Source organism: Miscanthus floridulus, chromosome 2 (assembly GCF_019320115.1).
Source record: "Miscanthus floridulus cultivar M001 chromosome 2, ASM1932011v1, whole genome shotgun sequence".
NCBI lineage: Eukaryota > Viridiplantae > Streptophyta > Magnoliopsida > Poales > Poaceae > Miscanthus > Miscanthus floridulus.
Window position 1 is genome coordinate 7,175,208 of NC_089581.1, and position 21,107 is coordinate 7,196,314.

The 21,107-nt window shown below is 45.3% G+C and overlaps 1 protein-coding gene and 2 pseudogenes across 1 annotated transcript; all 3 read left to right on the forward strand.

Moving 5' to 3' along the window:
* The first annotated feature begins 4,356 nt into the window (after nt 1-4,356).
* On the forward strand, nt 4,357-9,766 carry LOC136537798 (uncharacterized). The gene is given in 8 exon segments (XM_066529764.1): nt 4,357-4,613; nt 5,752-5,812; nt 5,815-5,868; nt 6,163-6,311; nt 6,448-6,555; nt 6,663-6,782; nt 9,041-9,214; nt 9,323-9,766. Coding segments are annotated over 8 exon segments (885 nt in total). The 5' UTR covers nt 4,357-4,496; the 3' UTR covers nt 9,425-9,766.
* A 2,599-nt stretch (nt 9,767-12,365) lies between these two features.
* LOC136537799 (hydroxyproline O-galactosyltransferase GALT6-like) lies at nt 12,366-15,742 on the forward strand (annotated as a pseudogene).
* Nucleotides 15,743-17,973: 2,231 nt separating this feature from the next.
* On the forward strand, nt 17,974-20,029 carry LOC136537800 (probable prolyl 4-hydroxylase 6; annotated as a pseudogene).
* Nucleotides 20,030-21,107: the final 1,078 nt, after the last annotated feature.

A 21,107-nucleotide genomic window follows, 5' to 3' on the forward strand; every position in this document is an offset into this window, starting at 1 on the left:
TCTATTTCAAATTATAAGTCATTCCAAGAATGTTGGAGAGTCAAAGCATCTCAAGTATGACCAGAATCATAGAGAGAATTACAAATATTTATGACATCAAATACATATAGTATGAAAATATAATTAATGAAAATATAATGATACTTAGTTGGCATCGTAAATATTATTATCTTATCATGTAAATTTGATTAAACTTGAGATGATTTAACTCTTCCAGAATCTTAGAATGATTTATAATTTAGGATGGAGTAAGCAGTTCATTCTCTGCAGCTGAGGATAAGCCCTTGTTTAGTTCGTGAAATTTGGATTTTGGGGCTACTGTAGCACATTCGTTTTTATTTGGCAAATAGTGTCCAAACATTGACTAATTAGGCTTAAAACGTTCGTCTCGCAATTTCTCACTAAACTGTGCAATTAGTTTTTCTTTTCGTCTACATTTAATGCTCCATGCATGGGCCGTAAATATTCGATGTGACAAGTACTGTAGCAATTTTTTGGATTTTGGGGTCCAACTAAACGCTAAGAAAAGCTGCTCGCTCGCGGAGGGCGGAGGGCGGAGACGCGTGCTTTGCTGTAGCTGGCAGAGCTGCCACGCCAGGTGCCAGCCATATTGTCCCCTCCCCTTCCCTACTCTTTGCACCTCCCTCGTTCCCGTCCGCTCATGCGTGCAGCCACGGCGAGCATCGGTAGCAGGCCGGAAGAAAATTCTATGCGACACCGTCCCATAGAATGGGGCGTGCGGCACCCGGAGGACACCGTGATCTGGACGCCACGATCTAAAATCGCCTAGGTTACAGTATGTCACACGCCAACGCCAGAGCCCGTGCGACACCGTCGCACAAAATTTTCGTGCTCGTGGCCTCGCCTTTGCTTTGCTGAGCGCGCGCCTGAACAGCTACGCAATGTCGATTAGGCAATTCGGGCCAGACATCACCGCCGGCCCCAGTCCACATATCACAGGGCCAGCGAAGCCTGATTCACGGTGCTTACTCATACTCATTGATCGGCTATGCGAACGGCCGCCCAAAGTTTGCACCATCGTTACCTCATCACGTCGGGATCAGTGCAGAAGTGTTCATGGGCACCTCGCTATCATCGAGGCCGCAGCGCGCACTCAGGCTGCTGAAGCCACGGTCAAGGTGTTGATGTAGTGGCCATCGGGGCTGCACGCTCGGTTGCCGTCGCAGGAGCAGCAACGCCCCGCCGGATGCCATCTTGTGCAGGGGGACAGAGCGCCATTGGACCACCGAGGGGCCGTGTTGGCTGCCCATGCATATATATTGTGAGACCCCACTAACGGGACAAAGCTGAGCCGTCGAAACACTGTAGTTCAGGTATCGCTGTAGCCGTGCAAGGTACTGTAGCAGACGGAATTAGGCCCTCTTCGACGGGGTTTCACCGGCTCCGGCTCTAGGTACTGTAGCAGCATGGTAGCACGGAGCCGGACAAGCTCGAAATCATGGCTTTACCGGCTCCGGCTCTCTCCAGTTCATTTTTTGCCTCGATTTTCCGAAACGGCTCCTGCTACAGTGTCGCTACGGTGGATTTGAGGAGAAGCCGGAGCCTCCAAAAGCCCTGCCAAAGGGGGTCTTAGTACCCCTCGGAACCAGAGGAAGAGTTGAACCAACTTAAAAAGCTTGAGCTCTGTGAGGCTATTAACTCCGGTTCGAACTTTTCGCGCGAAGTGAGGACGAAAGCGTAAGAGAGCTAATTAGCAGGTGTGGTTCATTCAATGTGTAAAGTGGATCTTAGCCGTCTTCCCGGGCTGGGGTGTTACAAATGGTATTCAGAGCCAACTCTCGCGGTTTCACGGACATATGGCTCAGGAGCTCGGACAGGCTGCGCATGGCTCTACAAAGAGCATGGCACTTAGCCCGGAGAGCTGGGAATATGGACGTGGGCCAAGAGAGTCGATCATGGACATTTGTCCCGTTTGGTTAGGTTGGTTCGGCCCTCGACGAGGATGTCGAGTCCTCAAGGGTGGGTGTATGTGAGACCCCGCTAATGGGCCAAAGCTGGGCCGTCGAAATACTATAGCTCGGGTTATCGGTACTGTAGCCATGAAAGGTACTGTAGCAGGCGGACTTAGTACCACCTCGAAACCCGAGGAAGGATTGAACCAACTTAAAAAACTTAGCTCTGGGAGGCTATTAACTTCGGTTCGAATCTTTTACGCGAAGCGAGAACGAAAGCGTAAAAGAGCTAATTAGCAGGTGTGGTCCATTCAATGTGTAGAGTGGATCTTAGCCGTCTTCCCGGACTGGAACGTTACATATATGCACGCATAACTTGCATCTCATATATGGTGATCATGGTCACTGACTACATACGATGCAAGTTTTGCGTCGTCTCTACAAATCTTGTTTATTAGCTTCTTTTCTTTTAGCTCATCTTATACTGGGTGCATGCAACTCATGCTACGACGTGAACTGGGATCAGGCGATCAGCCCACGGTGGGTGTGACCGTGACGGTGTATTCCGTGATTACGTCCTCGTGATTCCCGGCGCCGGCCGGCCGCAGCCACGCAGCGGACGGACGGACGGGATGACACCAGCTAGAGCTAGCCGTGACATCTTGGGAGCCACTTGCTTCCTGCAATTTATGGACGGACCGGAGTATCGGACTTGTCGTACGTACAACCCTGTCTACGGTTCCTCCCATCGTCGTCAGCGAGGTGTATGGTACAGTATAATTCATCACATGACTAGTAGTAGTAGTTCACTAACCTACACACACTACTTCGGTAGGTGCCTAGGAGAGGTGGATTTTGGGGGAATAAAAAAATAAATTTAAGAATGAGGGAGTATAGTACTTGTACCGGTTCACAAGTTCTCACGAGGGATGTTATTTCTCTAAACGGGAAAGTTAAATGTGCCCATAAGAGCATATGCTCCCACAACATCCACCACTAATATATAAGTTGCGTGGTGGATGTTGTGGGAGTATATACCATTATCGGAAAAAAAAATCCGTCAGTGGTCAAGTCTCAAGAGGCATGCGGGTAGTAGCAGGGGACGACAACAAATACTTTTGCGCGCGGCAAGTACAACGTGAATTTTATCTTTGACAGCAGCTTAAGCATATGACACAAAATACGCCCTTTGGGTTATGCACGCCTTTTGGGTTTTGGTTTTCTTTGCAGGTTGAAGACGGCAGGAAGGTGAACCGAGGAAGGCTTGTTCATTCCTGCCTCTTCTTGGCTAGGCGGCTGAGCGTTTGCCGCCTAATCTAGCGGCTGACGAATTACCAGCACAGACATGACATGATGTCACGCATGTGCAATCATCGTCTCTTATTGTTTTTTAGAAAACACTACGTACTTTCATATTGTTTTATTTAATTGCCACTAAAATTGTTAGACAAATAATATTTAAGTCTCTTTTCTTGAACTATCCGTATGGGTTTGAACTATTTATATTGGAGTTTATGTAAGTTTCAAATTTTCTTTGATTTTAATATGAATTATGTTTTAAATTTTATAATTGTTTAACGAATTGCATTTTTTATAGGGCACACCCTTTAATAAAACTAGAAGCATGTCCCGTGCATTGCTACGGGAATTACCTATAATCTGGAATAAAATTAGACTACATATAATTACTTATATGAAGGGATGAAATATCATAATCATAAATTAAGGCACGCTAACATAGACGGCTAAATGTATATTAGTGGATGATGTATCTCACTTACGTGTATATCATAATTACATATGTTAGTGGGCTTTCATTGCATATGATAATGGACTACGGAGGTGGATAGCTTACATGTTAAGATAAAACCTATAATAAAGTTTAGGATTATAATATATATAGATCCTAAATCCACCAACGATACATATACTACCCTCTATTTTCTTCTTTTTTGCGAAATTATCCCTTGTTAATTATGACAGCAGCCATAAGAAAAATGAACCATCGGAGGAATTTTAAATAGGAAAATAAATAAAAACTTAACTAAAACATTATAACAGATTCAAGATCTAATCATTCAAGAAATGCAACATACGTAAATCATATTTACAGTACCAAGCTCATCATGTACTGGATACATGTTAATCCCCGTCTATGACCAAGAATATTCTGATTGGTTTCTATAGTGAACATTAACCGTTTCAACTCTTAACTACTATATGAGAAAGAAAAAAATATATAGGATATAAATATGAGAGCAACGTACTCTTCTCTATTCTATCGATCCTATATCCGTCACATCCGAGGGCACGAGTTGGCAACCAATGCGTAGGAAAGCTGTTCACAAGTGAGCGGGCCGGCATGGACCGACTATCGGCCCACCATCTCGAACGAGGAGGAGCAAGTGGCGCCGCGAGCACGCCGTGGTCCGTGGGCTTGCGCGCGTGCTGTTGCTGAAAGGCGAAGGCCCCGAGCGAACAGGCAAAAGAGAGGAAGCGCCGCCGCGGATCGGTGTCCGTGCCTCCGCGCTCTCTTCCGCCGGCGCAACTCCAGCCGCCGCGTGCCTCCTCTCTCCCTACCCGATGCGGGCCCTCGCGCGCACCGCGTCGCTGCTCCGCCGCGCCGCGGGGTCCGCGCCCACTACGGCGGCGCAGCACCACCACCACCCGCCGCCGGACGTAGGCTCCTGCCTCGCGAAGGTCTGGACCCCCTCTCTTCCTCCCTCCCCCTGTCCTCGGTGGTGCTGGCGCAGGCAGCGGTTCCAGCCTGCCTGTTAGAACATCTCGTAGATCACTTGTAGGATGGGAAATGTGCCTGCTTCAGGCTAGAGTTGTGGTTTAGGTGCAAGATTGCTCGGCCACTTGCCCGATTCCCGCTTGAAATGTAGTGATTTAGCAAACATCTGATGCTTTCACTCGACTGCAATTATGTTTAGTCTTGAGGATTATGCTAGTTGACGTATTTACAAGGATTGCTTCATTCCAAGGTTCGTGAAGGGAAGCACAAAATAAAGTCCCTTTTCAGCAATTACTGTCAGTATCATTGAAGAGGTTTCAATCTTCAGTGCTGATCCATTTTGGCATATATAGGTGTCAATTTTGTGTCTGAGGCAGTGAGGCCTTGCTTGAGAAACATCTAGCAGCAATTTCGTTACATTAGTTGTGGTTGATTGGTTGTAGGTGGCGATCCTGTGTTTCAGTTGAACCTTAGTCCAATTGCTTCTTCCATTCATTCCGTTCCTTGTGCAGCCAGTCCTGTGAATTTGCCTGTTTACCTGATGCTGCATTCAGTTACTGTTCAACAACAGTATACAGTTTTTAAGCCTTTGGAGACGAGGGGTTTTAAATCTGGCTTTATTATCAACTTTTACATCTGAATAGATCTTGGATTAGTGGATTACATGTGATGACAGATGCTCTGCCTGCCCCACTCAAACTTGCTCTGCTCATTGTCTTTCTGTTACTGTTCTTGCTTTTGCTTTGCTGCACTCGAACTCTGTTTTATTTTGTTTCTGTTAACAGAAATGGGACAGCCTTGCTTTGAAAACATGTGCTGCAAAAGCTACAACTATTGCATCCTCCAATCTTCTGGAGCATTTTTTTTCTTTAACTTATCTGGTAGGAAAGCATCAATCATATTTGTCCTTTTAGCACTTTGGGGTATCAAGATTTTGACATAGAAGTTTTCTTATCTTTTTGCCAAGATCTAGCTTATTACATCCAATCATCTGTTAAGAAGTCTATTTCATTGCTCCCCGTTTGAAAATGTGTTTTGGTATATTTGACTGCACGTGAGTTCTGCATTGACTTTTGTTTTAAACACTTATTCCATTTCCAGAATCTGCCAGGTTTCTTTTTCAATGGGTATTCTACTCTTTTGGCTCCACCAAGTGAAGTGCTGTTCCACCAGAACTTCTTTCTAGCAGGACTGTGTGGACACCAGATCGGGAGCTTGGTAAGTTCTCCCCCTATTAACTAGTTTCAAATCACCATTTTAGTGGCATTTCTCTCAATACTAGTCTTCTCAATTTTCTTTTAACTACAAATAATCTATCATATGACTTACCATCTTATCTTAGGTCAGCTAAAGCTTTGCTTCCTGTTTGTTACCTAATCGGAACAAAATTTGACATGAATGAAACTTCACTTCACTTCTGCAGTATTGCAGTTATTTATGAATAATGCCGATTTTCTTTTGAATTAAGGATATGCTGAATTTTGATTCCTCTGACTTGTTATAATATTGCAGGGCAGTATGAAGACCTGGTAGCTAGGGTTACAAACTTCCATAATGAGGACAAGGGCTTCATGGTTTTGGATGGTGATGTTTTTGATGTTCCAATTAGGAAGGATATTGTTCATCGGGTAGTAAGGTGGCAGCTTGCTAAAAGACAGCAGGTGCCAATAGGATCACTCATTATATTTTTACGTGGTCTTCATTTATGGAATTCTTGGACTGATGTATATCATCTTGACAAAATGACAGTTCTGTCTTCTGTATTCTAATAATTTAGGCCCTTCTTTGTCTTTACAGGGGACACACTCAACTAAAACTATCAGTGAAGTGAGTGGCACTGGAAGAAAGCCGTACAAGCAAAAAGGAACTGGAAGAGCACGGCATGGCACACTGCGTGGTCCCCAGGTTTGTTATTATAACTGAATGAATAATGATACATATATTCATATTGAGATTGCTGGGAACATACTATCCAGTTTGGAGTTCAGTCAACTAAATGATGAACATAACAGTTCCGCGGTGGTGCAACCATGCATGGGCCTAAACCACGAAGCCATGCAATCAAGCTGCAGAAGAAAGTACGGCGGCTGGGGCTTAAGATTGCCTTGTCTGCTCGAACTGCAGAGGGGAAGGTATTTGCTATCTATTAAACTAGAAGAATACCCCGCACGTTGCTGTAGGAATTGCAAATTAGTGGATTGCGTGGCATGATGACATGGACAACAAAATACTTATGTGTCTTGCTGACGTGGACATTATAATTGCATGGGCTAGTGGATTTTAATTGTGTGTAATAGTGCATTGCCTAGTTGGACAACTTGCATGTTGAGAGAAATAGGTGACTTGCTGACGTGGACATGGGCTAATGGATTTTAATTGTGTGTGATAGTGGATTGCCTAGTTGGATAGCTTGCATGGTGAGAGAAATAGGTAGTGGGGCTTTGCTTTATAAGAGTATAAGATAAATTAATATATATATATGTGCTTTGATGTGCTCACTTTTAGTTAATAACTATTATTATATCTACAAAATTATTGTTGACAAATGAATTGCTATACTTAATCATGTTTAATAGTGTGCTCTACGAAGAAACATGCTTACTATTTAAAAAAAAAAAAACTACACGACTTTGTTGCAATTTTATTTGTAAATGTTATAATTGAACTCCTTTTAATATCTTGACTTCCTAGATCCTCTTTAGTCTTTAGGATGGTAGGATAAGTTGCTAACCACGTGTAGTTATCTTGTAAATAACTATGAACTGATGAGTGTCGATTAATATCGTATTACGTGGTGCCCTGTGTCCTGTTGTCCCCATTGCTTATTTAAGCCTGAATTTATATATGAACAGGCTGTTCTCATAGATGGGGCGATTTAATGACATTATCATCAACTTAAATTCATAGGATCATGTTTTCACGACAGTTCATTGTTTGTTGCCTGATTTTACTGTGAGCTGACTATGTTTTCCTACCTTCCTGAACTGCATTGTTGTTTACTAAAATCTATTTAGTGGTATGAAAAAACATGTTTGTTTTACACAATGTTTTTTGGTGTGGCTCTTAGGCCATTCTCAGTGGAAGATTTCATATTGATGTTTCCAATAGTGCCACATGTGCAATAGTGTATTGAATTGATGAATGAAAAGGTCCAGTGTTTTAAGTTGTCGAATGTTGATTAATTGGACTGATGGATCCTATGACTTTAAATATGTCCACAATTTCGATTTGTTTGACCAGATTTCTAGTCGACCGACTAACCTTCACTTAATCACGACCCTCTTCCACAAATCTCCATTGGCTCCCATTGCTGCAGGGTGCCTGCATGCCTCCGCTCAGCGCAACCATTGCCGCAGGCTCAGTCCCGCAGGCAGCAAACAACACCGAATTCTACCGCTGCTCACCAGATCCCTTCTTCCATCCCGAAGATGTGCTCCTCTAGTCCTCCAATCCTCCTCCATCTTCTTGCTGCTATGCTGCGTGTGCATTTGATTTGTGCTCTGCACCTCTGCGACTCTGCCTTACTCTAGCTCTACTGCTGCTGCTGTTCTTGCCTCATGCTCTATGCTGCTGCTCTCTGCATATTGCTTACATACACTTATGTGGCTATGTGATGTATGTGCAGATGTTGATAAGCGGCCAACTGGCCATCAAATCTCACAAGAATCTGTGCCCTAGTGCTTTATACTACATGCTATATGGTATATCAGTCCTGGAATATACGGGCCGGCTATATGGACAATTATGACCGACTAGGCTCGACTAATCAGGCTGGTCAACAACTAATTGCGATTAGTCGTCTGGTCGGTCCCATGACGACTAGGGTTGACTGCACGATTTGATAACATTGAAATGGTCTCTGCAATGCATTGTTTCATTTTGCTATTTCATAGGCAGCACATGCAAGAGACAAGTTGTATTGGAAACAGTGTAGACATAGTTTCATCTAGATGAAACTCATTTCATCTCTCTTTTCATTAATCCCTTGCCACATCATCAAAAAAAGCTGACGTGACACTATATTTAATGAGAATGAAACTCCCATTGAGGGTGTATTCAATTGTTCATGTTTAGCACAGCCCTTACCTTTTACGGACTTAAATCACATTAACATCAACTAAGTTTACTAGGATCATGTTTTCACAAAAAGTTGAATTGTTATTTACTACCAAATATAAGTAAAAACTGACATTGTTTCCTTGCTTTCCCTGTCGAAAATAATATGGACATATGATAATATGTCTTTGTTTTATCAATGTTCTCCGACGTGGTTATAAATTTTTAGTGTGCGCACATTCAATGTCTGTTGAACTTCTGTCCTGCAGGAAAAAACCCTTATGAATTTCATTGTTTGCTTTAAAATTTACGGGTCTATGTTTTTTTTGTATAGCTCTTGGTCTTTGAGGACTTGGAAGTCCCTAGCCACAAGACAAAAAACATTGTGCAATACATTAGACAGATGGATGATACAAAGAAGGTTCTGTTGGTGGATGGAGGCGACATTGATAAGAAGCTAAAGCTGGCTACTCAAAACCTTCACTACGTTAATGTACTTCCTTCCATAGTAAGTTCTATGATTTCAGTACTTGAGGTTTGAGTAATCAAACTAAGTGTTATTTGCTTGGAATATCCTTTTCTGGTTAAAAGACCATTCTGCTTTCATGAAACGCAGGGCCTCAATGTTTACAGTATCCTCCAGCATGACACCCTTGTAATGACTCGGGCCGCTATCAACAGAATCGTTGAGCGGATGCATACCCCCATCAACCGCTAGCAAGGAGGGTTTTGGGTCAGACCACAGTTTGTTACAACCAGCAACTGTGCTTTCGTCCCCTGATGAAGCTCGAAGATTTCCAGCTGTCGTGGTGCTAACTCGGAGCTGCAACATGAACTGTTTATTTTCTGTCAACTGAAGGTGCCGAGGTAGGAGGTAAATGTTGGAGCCCTTCCGTGGCTTCTTGCTCGGACTATGGTGTCCTAGTTTTGTAATTCAAGAATAAGACACGTAGTTCATGATTATCATTGTCTTCTGGACGCACAAGAGGCATGCAAAAATGAATTTGCTCTACTACGTTCATTGCATTTCCGCGCTTTTAATCTGAGCCAACTTTCTATATCCCAATAAAAATTGTTGCCCGGACAGCAGGTATTGAACAGATGGTCGGCAAGAGTTGTTGTAATGGCGTAAATAGTAGCTTGTTTAAATACACAAGAAATTTTGTGAGAGAAACAAGTGGGTCATGTGTGAGCCAAACTATTATACGGGTGAACTGATAGATGAGCTATAATTGTCTATACAGCCAGCGTAGGGTTATATTAGCTTTCTCTTCGATCGAAAAAGTGGTTGATGATAACAAATAGTTTAAAATTTTCCATCTAGAAACGGTGCCCTGTAACTTTGCCAATTATAGACGTGGGAATGTTGATAGACTGGGGAGCAATGTTGCTGAACAATCTTTTGTCGTGCAACAGTTTGCACACTAGAGGCTCCTATGCTGTCTGATCTGCATCTTTGGTCCCATTGGGATTCGCTATTTTGCTTCCACGCTGGGCTCCTTTGCACATTGGTTGCTGAATAGTGGCCCAACTCAAAGAGCGAGCATGCATTGCAACCACGGATAGTAAAATAAGAGATATTTTACCAAACATTTTTCTAACAAAATGGTAAAATAAGGAGACGTTTTACTAAATATTTTTTTAACAAGTGAAGGCAAAGCTACTCTATCAAGAAATCAAAACCTGAGCTTTAGCTGAAGCGAGAGCTCTACTAAATGGGTCATTTGTCGCGTGATGTGACCGAGTGAATTTGCTCGGCCACATGGCTTGACGTTATTTTTAAAATGTGATTTTGAAAAAACGTTTCAAAAAAATTGCTGGACTGACTGACTATGCACCCATGCGGAACGCGGGGAGTAGGATTGTCGTGTCCCCTATTTCAAGATGATAATGATATGATTAAGATGCCCGGACGGACGGTCACTTCCCACCGCTCACTCTTGCAGTACTCGCGCCCCTCCCCATTTTTATCCCTTCGCGTCCTGCCCCACACCCGACGACACGGCCATCGCTGCTTCCTTGGTCGACGGCGGCTCCTTCCTCCATCCCCGACATCCTCCTCCCCCACCTAGGCGGCTCCTTTCCCTTTTCTGGCGTCCCCCCCCCCCCCCACCACCACGGTGGCTCCTTCCCCTACCCTGCATCCTCCTCCCCCACCCCGGCGGCGCCCCTTCTCCTGCCCCGGTGTCCTCAACCACTAGGAGCGCCCAACGCCTGCGAATCCGGTGGCCCTCTCCCCACCTCAGCGAGATCCAAGCAAGCCGCTGACCCTCTCCTACCCCGACCGTCGGCGCCCTCCCCAGATCCGGTAGCGTCTCCTCTCCCTCAACCGACGGCGGGCATGGCGTGCGGACAGGCGGGCGCGCACCATCCAGCGAGCCTGCGTCACTGCAGTTGCCCACCAGGTAGGTCATGGCTACACGGGGATGCTGTGTTTGAAGCGTTTCTGGACGTTTTCAGACATATTGCAACCCCATGTTTCAAGCGTTTCAAATGTATGTTTTAATTGTTTTATGCGGATGTTGCAAAAGTAGATCGGGATGTTGCATATGTTGCAATGATTGTACATGTATGTTGCAAGCGTCTGCCCCCAATGTTTCATCTGTTTTTTTTGTACACGTATGTTGCAAGTGTTTCAGACGCATGTCTCAAGTGTTTTATCTGTCTTCTTTTATGTGTTGCAAGTGTTGCATCTGGATGTTTCAAAAATATATCGGGATGTTACACATGTTGCAATGGTGTTTCAACTGTATGTTCTAAATGTTTCATCTGTTGTGGATCGTGGTGGATGTTGTAAAAGTGAAACGGGTGCTGCATGGCACGGCCTGTGGCTGTCGTTGTGCGAGACGTGGGGTGGGCGCGGGTCCTGTGACGGATGTGGGCCCAGGTGTTGGGGGTGAGACGCGGGATGTGAGGCGGGATGCGGACGCGAGAGCGGCACAAGTGTCGGAGCCACGTCTGGACGCGACGTCCTGTCCGAGCGCTAGACGTATCGAGACCCAACCAAGCCAACCCAATCCATCTCCTACTTCAACACAACACTCGCCGCAACCGCACCTAACGTGACAACCCAGTGTCCGGGCCGGTGGCGCCGCGTCCCTTCATCACGTCGGTGGCGCGTGGACCATAGCGTGTGTGTGCGCGCGCGCGCACAATCTGCGTCGATCCTCGTCCCTGTTTTCCCTTCCCGGCGTCGTCCAAACTTGCAATCTGCCGATCTCCCCTCTGACTTCCACTTCCACCCCTGCACTCCTGCCGTGTCCCGACGACAGTCCACAGGTGGGTAACAACCCGTACCTACGCATTTACGTGAAGAAAACACGAGAGAAGTTCAGGTTCCAGTCAGAGAAGCTGAGGTTCGCCGGTAAGCTGACGAGCAAAATTGGGTCAAACAAAGCCGTTACCGGAAGCCGTCGTGTCGGGCCGGGATCACGAACGCCGCGTGCGTTCCTGCCTGCCCCACCCACTGACCCACCCCACCCCCACACGGTGCCACCGCAACGGTCTGGTCTTTAAACAACGACACACCCAGACGCCGCATCAACTCCCAGCCCAGTCTTCCTTCCACTTCCACGACACCTCGCCGAAAAAGTCTTGCCCGCGCACGCGCACGCCTTCCCAAACGGCTACTTGACCGACTCTCCCCTCCCCTCCCCCCATTCCCATTCCCTCGCCCTGCTGCCCCCGTTCGCGAACGGACCACCGCGCCATGCCGCCGAAGCGCGCGTGTCGCCTCGCGCTGCTGGCCGCGGCGGCGGCGTACCTCCTCTTCCTCCTCCTCTTCGAGCTGCCCTCCTTCGCCGTCTCCACCGCGTCGCCCCGCCACGCCCACGCCCAATCCCACGCCGCCACGCAACGCGCCCGCCGCCGCGAGCTCCTCCACGCCTCCTCCGCGCCGCTGCACGCGTCCTCCCCGCTCCGCCCCGTCAGGACTGCCCCGCTCGCCGTCTCCTCCATCCGCGTCAACCGCCGCGCCACCAACTCCTCCTCGTCTGCTGCCGCCGCATCATCCATCGACGCCTCGGCCAACGCCGCCTTCGCCGCCGCGGCACCCCACCTCGCCCGCCTCCTCTCCGCTCCCGCTTCCCCGTCCTCATCCTCCTCCCCTTCGCCGTCCCCGTCCGCTGCCGCCTTGGTCTCCTGCCCCGCGACGGTCTCGGTGCCGAGGGACCGGCTCGCGAGCGGCGGGGGAGTCGCGGTGGACCTGCCGTGCGGGATGGCGGTGGGGGTCGCGCCTCACGGTGGTGGCGCGGCCGCGGGCTGCGCGGGCGGAGGTAGCGGGAGCGAGGGACGGGGCTGCGCCGGTCATGATGTCGCAGTTCATGCTCGAGCTCCTGGGCACCAAGGCGGTGCAGGGGGAGGAGCCGCCCAGGATACTGCACTTCAACCCCAGGATCCGCGGGGACTTCAGCGGCCGCCCCGTCATCGAGCTCAACACTTGCTACCGGATGCAGTGGGCGCAGCCGCAGCGCTGCGAGGGGTGGGCGTCACGGCCGGACGACGACACTGGTGAGCTCCTCCGTTGCTAAGCTTTTTTTTTTTTCCTCGGCTATGCCTCGTTTTGTGTACTGTCGCGTCGTTGGGTAGGAAATTACCTTGAGGTGGTCTGAACCTGGCATAGTAGCTGTTTCCAGAATTCGCCCAAAAGATACAAGGATTCCTTTGTCTTCAAGAATGTAGTACCTTTGAAAGTCAGCTTGGTAAATTGTCTTCAAAGTAACTGAAGTTATATTATTGACTTTTCAGTTGACGGGGAATTGAAGTGTGACAAATGGATTCGTGATGATAACAACGAGACACAAGAATCACGGATGAAATTGTGGCTGAACCGTTTGATTGGTAGGCCGAATGTCAACTGGCCATACGCATTTGCAGAGGGCAAGCAATTTGTTCTAATCATAACAGCTGGTTTGGAAGGCTACCATGTCAATGTTGATGGCCGGCATGTTACATCGTTCCCTTACCGCACCGTGAGTTTGCTATGGAACTCTGTAAGGATTATTCTCAGCAATATCTCAACTTCTCAAGATTTAATTTTCTAATAATGTTGCTCAATATTTGGCTTGACAGGGCTACAATCTCGAGGATGCGACACGGTTGTTTTTGAAAGGAGACATTGACGTCGACTCCATTTTGGCTGGTTCTTTGCCCACTTCACCTCCTACTTCTGCAACAAAAAGTTATCTTGAGATGTCTGAACAGTGGAAGGCCTCACCCTTGCCAACTGAACCTGTTGAGCTTTTTATTGGCATCCTGTCATCTGCTAACCATTTTGCTGAGCGTATGGCTGTTCGCAAGTCATGGATGATTTCGACCAGGAGATCATCTGATGTTGTTGCTCGCTTCTTTGTTGCTCTGGTAGATTTCTGCAGCTGAATTATTAGTTCGATAGCAATTTTCTGTTCAAATCTAATAAAGAAAACGCTTCGCAGAATGGAAGAAACGAGGTCAATGAAGAGCTGAAGAAGGAGGCAGATTACTTTGGGGACATTGTTATAGTTCCATTCATGGATAGCTATGACCTTGTTGTTCTAAAAACTATTGCCATTGTTGAGTATGGGGTGCGTAATTTGGATTTGTGTGAATGGATTTGTTTTAGTTCCTCTATCATGCATTAGTATGATTTGCATAATTCATCATGACATTACAACTATTTTTCAGGTGAGGGTTGTTCCTGCAAAGCACATAATGAAATGTGACGATGATACATTTGTCAGAATTGAATCTGTATTGGATCAAGTAAACAAGGTCCAAAGGGGAAAGAGCATTTATGTGGGAAATATAAACTACTACCACAGACCCTTAAGATCTGGGAAATGGTCTGTCACATATGAGGTAAGACTCTATTTTTTCTCTACAGTTAAAGAGCTGTCACATGTGCATTATGCCGCTCCTTAAAAAGGATAAATGAAACCCTTTCAGATGACCATCCCTTAATGCTAGGTTACAGAATTAGCAAAAATTCAGTATGTTAGTTGTTAGGTCATCAGGTATGAGCCCTTTTTAGTCTCATGAATATGATTTACCCTTTTCAAATATGATATGATATGTTAAGGAATTGAAAGCACTATTTCGGATAGTATGGTGACCCTATATGTTTCACACCAAACTTGATTTGTTACGTTCTTTTCGTCTTACATTTCATTTTGGTGATTAGTGGTTCAATACCACATTTATGCTACACAAATTTGATCTTTGTTTTTCTGTTCCTAACAGGAATGGCCAGAGGAAGTGTATCCTCCTTATGCTAATGGGCCTGGCTATGTCATTTCATCGGATATTGCTCAATATATTCTATCCGAGTTTGATAATAAGACATTAAGAGTAAGTACAGCAGTTATACCCTTTCTCTATCTCTAGTCATTGAATACAGCAATAGTGTTTTTTTTTATAATGGAGTCTGAATATGTGATTTCTAATGGCTATGTTTTTCATGACACAGCTATTCAAGATGGAAGATGTTAGTATGGGCATGTGGGTTGAGAAGTTCAATACTACTCGTCAGCCTGTAGAGTATTTGCATGATGTCAGGTTCTACCAGCCTGGCTGCTTTGATGGTTATTTCACCGCACACTACCAATCCCCACAACACATGATTTGTTTGTGGAGAAAGTTGCAAGCTGGGAGCGCTCAATGCTGCAACGTAAGATGACAATGGACAGCACAGTGATTAGTATAATGGAGAACAGATTGATCATCGAGATACAAAATGAGGATGAGTTTGAGGCACTTGTACTCTGCGGACCTTGTTACCATTCGTTCATTCTTTTGGTCAGTAGTTGATTCAGCTGCTGATGCTAACAATGGAGCCATGTTTGTAGACTGTCTCTGTACAAGTCAAATTTATTTGACCTATCTAGGGTAGGAGCCTGATGGTTTATGTGTATGTCATATTCTGAACTTTCTCTAGTCGCATATATATACTGTATCATATCTTCTTTGTTCGTTGACAGCTTGATAACTACTGGCTTTCAACTGTTCTCTCTCTCTCTCTCTCCCTCTCTCTCTCTCCCTCCCTCCCTCCCTCTCTCTCTCTCTCTCTTGATCTCGACGCGGGGACACCCTATTTCCATTCCAGCAAATGGAAATACATGAGTCCAGATAGAGCAGAAAAGGTGCAGGTTTAGACTAAACCCTATTTGGATCAATAGAGCTAATAGTTACCGCCTTCATTCCAAATTATAAGATGTTTTAACTAGATACATTGCTTTTACCATACATGTAGACATAGTTTATATATATATATATATATATATAAGTACATAGCAGAAAAACTATGTATATAGAAAAGCCAAAATGTCATAGTTTTGAATGGAGGGAGTAACTGCTAATGATTAGCTCCTTGGATCAAACAGAATGTCATGTATTGGGCGAATGTATTGGGCGTAGTTAGGTTGCGGCAAAGCGAACGCTTGAGCTTGCAAAGAGGCTCTCGGCCCAAGTCAACTGAAAGGGCCAACCAGACTACCAAGGTGAAGGAGGAAACACATCCGGGAGGATAGAACAGAACCAGAAACGCCAATCCATCTTCTACCTCTGAATCATTTGGGTAACAAGAAATGCAGTCATCTTCGATAATGGGCAAATCAATCTTAACAATTGGAGAAGACAGTTCAGGGAGGAACTTGGTCTTGTTTGTACAAAGGCCAAGCCAAGTAGACAGGCTGCTCTCACCAACTGGAAGGAGAATTACACTTAGTCTCTGTTTTCTTTCTTTTTGGGCCTTGTGGCCTTGTACTTTCTGTTTTTTTCTCCTGCTTTTCTGTTGCTCTTTCTTCTGCGTAACCTTTGTACAGTTCTTTCTTTAATTTATTTGAAAAGAAAAAAAATATTAGGTAGGGGGCTCCCCTACCGATTCGGTCAAAAAAAAAATCTTCTACCTCTGAATCTTGTTCGAGAACCTCCATTGTTGTTCTTGCTTCCTATCCCTAATTCCTCTCAATCGGTCAATCCCTCTCCGATTCCTTACCAGTTACCTTGAGTTTGTATCCTAAACCATCAAGAATTGTTGGTAGCTATGTTGTGCCTGATGTGCACCGTATCGGACTAGACGGAGGGGAGTATTGTAACTCATTTGGGGTGTCGTCAACCCTCGTCCTTTGATTTGACTTCAAAAATCCAGGTATTTTAGGCACAACGAAACGTTTCACTTCAATCCCAGTCGTGTGATAGCATGAGAGCCTCGAGTGGTGTCCCGAGCAGGGGCTTCACTGGCCTGACTAATGCCTTAGATGGAGTCTTCATGAGCTAGTCAGCCTAAATCAACCTGTTCTCAAATAGTATTTAGTGCCTTGGTGAGAATATGCGAGATATATGTCATCGTCATTTAGGAAGCTAAAAATGCATTTTGACATACATAAATGAGAACATGAGACAATAATGATACAATTTGCAAATTTAGTATAGAAATACATTCCCAAAGTATCAAAAACTTAGATGAGAACGAGAGCTTGGCCGGTTCGACTAATACATAGTTGGAGTCTTCATGAGCTAGTCGGCCTAGATCATCTCGTCCCCAAATTGTATTTAGTAAGCTCAAAATACATTTTGATAGACATAAATGAGAATATAGGACAATTATGATACAATTAGACATTTTTATAAAGTATCAAAAACTTAGATGAGAACGAGGGACAAAAAGAGCTAGTCGGCCTAGATCATCTCGTCCCCAAATTGTATTTAGTAAGCTCAAAATACATTTTGATAGACATAAATGAGAATATAGGACAATTATGATACAATTAGACATTTTTATAAAGTATCAAAAACTTAGATGAGAACGAGGGACAAAAAATTTAAAAATGCTTGGTGCTAATATCTTGCACCGTATAATTTAACCGCTATGTATACACCTTTTTAATTTAATTAATTTTTTATACATACAATATACATACTTTTTTTATACTTTATAACATATACATGTATACATAGCGTTCCTCCCTTCAAAGGCTTACGCTTTTGAATAAGGTGCGTTAAATCTGGTTTAAGGATACGGTACTATTCGCCCACAGAAAACTTCCACGGGCTGTGCGGCATGTTCAATTCCCCGTCGCGCCCGTCCGTTTCCGCTTTTGAGTCTGGCGTCTCCCGGTCTCGGCTCCACTCCATTCCAGTGGGCGGCCGCCGCCGACCGAATCCAGGTGACCGACCACCCCGCGTCCCCGCCTCTCCCTCCTGTACTCACTGACGCCGTCTCGCCGCCCCTTTTATTATTAAAAAAGTAACAAGAATATAAGAGACAGGCACGACCGCCTCCGCCGTGCTCTTCCATCCGTCCGCAACTCCCCATGGCGCCGCCGCTCGCACTGCTCCTTCTCGCCGCCCTCGTGCTCGCGCGGGTCGTCTCCCACGCCCACGGTGCCGGCGGCGGCGGCGGCTTCTACGATCCGGCGCGCGTCACCCAGCTCTCCTGGCGCCCCAGGTGAAACCGTGAAACGCCTTTGTGCCTGCCTCTACGGACTACGGCTGCGCGCGCGGCCTGCGCTTTCACATTCTTCGTGTGGCTGACAGTGTCAGGCGTGTGCGCTCTCGCAGGGCGTTCCTCTACAGCGGCTTCCTCTCGGACACCGAGTGCGACCACCTCATCAACCTGGTGGGTTGGGTTCCTCTCCCTCATCGATTCGCGAGTCGGCCTTTCTGCAGCCGCCGCTGAGGCTTTTCGTGGTGGCGAGGATGTTCCAGAGGCGCTCACAGAGTTTCCTTTTCGTTTTTGTGGGTTCAGGCGAAAGGCAGCATGGAGAAGTCGATGGTGGCGGATAACGACTCCGGGGAAAGCCTCATGAGCCAAGTGCGCACCAGCTCCGGCGCCTTCTTGGCCAAGCACGAGGTAATCACTCTGCACCGTGGTATTCTTCTTGCTCGATCAAGGGCAGAGTGCGTTCGTTCCAACTCTCTCCTCATCGCCATCGCAATGTGCACCTGCATTGGCACGGTAGAGACAAAGTGAGCAAGAAATGTTTCTTTGTACTGTAGTAATAACCGGCGATTAATTCACTATTGAACTGCTGGTTTAGCATGTGCTTGTTTAGTCCTTGTGTAAAAGACAGCTTATCTGCTGACAGTGGTCTTTCCTTGAGATCAAGCCATGATGACTAAATACTAGTACTTCTGCTAACTGATGATAACTAAAACAGGTGAATTTGTACAGTTGTCGACAAAATAAACCCCTTTCCTTGAAAAGATCAAAGTAGCTATTTATCTGACTGAAAAGATATTTATGGCCTTCGGCTTGGTGAAATATATACACCTACAGATGTGAACACTGATGTACTTCTTTCTGTTGACCCATCAAAGGATGAAATTGTCTCTGCAATTGAGAAACGCGTAGCTGCTTGGACATTTCTTCCGGAAGGTAATTTGCACTGGGTCATTTGCCTCATGCCCTCATGGAGCTAGATGGACATTTTCTGACTGTTGAGGTTTCTCGTTCAGAAAACGCTGAATCAATGTAGGTTCTGCGCTATGAAATCGGTCAAAAGTATGATGCCCACTTTGATTATTTTCATGACAAAAATAACGTGAAGCGTGGCGGTCAGCGATTTGCAACTGTCCTTATGTACTTGACAGATGTCAAGAAGGGTGGAGAGACTGTATTTCCAAATGCTGAGGTACACACTTACTTCTGAGATTATTTTTCTGTCTTTTGAAAATAGAGCTGTGAGATTACTTCAGTTATTTGTTTTTGCAATTAGAGTGACTTATTTGATCAGGAACGTATGAATTCATTTGGCATGTTGCTTTCAGGGAAGCCATTTACAGTACAAGGATGAAACTTGGTCAGAGTGTTCAAGATCTGGCCTGGCAGGTATCTTTCAGCCTCTTACATATTAAGAGTAATACTTTTCCGAGCTGATCTGCCTCTATTGGCATTGACGATTTACTTCAGTAGCCCCAAACAAAGTTGTGCGTTGTCCTATTCCCATGACAAGGCTGTGCTCTTCTCCTGCAGTGAAGCCAAAAAAAGGAGACGCGCTACTGTTCTTTGGTCTTCATCTCAATGCAACAACTGATACAAGTAGTCTTCATGGGAGCTGCCCAGTAATTGAGGGTGAGAAGTGGTCTGCAACGAAATGGATTCACGTCAGATCATTCGATAATCCTCCAAATGTAAGGACGGACGCGCCATGTTCCGATGACAACGAGCTCTGCCCTAAATGGGCTGCTATTGGGGAGTGTTACAAGAACCCAACATACATGGTTGGCACCAAGGATACTCATGGATTTTGCCGCAAAAGTTGCGGGCTCTGTGATGCTTGAACTGCTCAACCGATCTGAATGTGTTTTGGGGTGTTAAGCCACTCACTATGGTTTTGACCCCATCATGTGTTTCACTCTGCTGAGTTGTAGATAACAGATGAACCAGACCTGACAGCATCTTAACATAATAAAAGTAAAAAAAATTCGGTCAGGACTTCGCAAACTCGTTCTGATGTGTTAAGTGTTACTGGCCATACAGCCTGACGGAACATCAAGATATTCCTTCGGCAATATCCTGCATAAGTTGGCCTGAACTATGAAGTCTTCAGAGTTCAGGTCCCAATTCATCCTGCCAAGGCCACACTGCAAAAACCTGTTTCTCAGAATTTTCAGTTTCATGCCCAATAGTTCCAAGCAGGTCAAGAGGAAGTGCAAACTTTAATTTAGGTTATAAGCATGAATCATAGCACGCATTCAATTGAAGTCTTCTGATGCTGAGGAAAATTTAAGTAAAAATTAATGATGAAACAAGCAAAAAAAAAAGTAGTACTTAAGAATGCTGAAATTCTGGAACTAGAGTGTTTGGTCATCATCGTATTCCAAGTAACTTCACGAAAGAACGGCTCCAGCTTGCTTGCCATCGAGGCCAACAAGCTCAAGGGATCTGCAAGACCGCAACGGCTAGCCGCAAGCAACGCCGTGGAGGCACGGCGGAGAGGACTGTCAAAAACGCTCCATCGCAGCCTAGTCGTATCGTACGGTTCCTAACTGGCCGAATTAGAGGGGTTGAACGATAGCTCAAGTTAATGCAGGAACCCGAATGGAAATATACAAAGTAACCTACTGCCGCTGGGCCCAACGACGTGTTCAGATTTTTTTTAAAACAAACCAAACAGAAGAACTGCTGATTATCAAACGCTTCTTTTAATCCGCTTTTCCATCTATCTATATCTATATCTTTACACTTTTTTTAAGCTTATATCTTTACTCTTTATCTCTACGTACAGACGTCTGTTTTCTTTCTTTTTCGCCTCTCTTGTTTTCGTCCGTTCGTACCATTGTTTTTTCTTTTTCTTTTTTCCTATATATATGTTTGTTTCACATAAATATAAGAAACAAAGAATAAAGCAACAAAATAAAGATTTTCACCATCAAGTTTTTAACATAACTTTAATTAAAAAAGATTTATCTATGGCCGTTTGGAT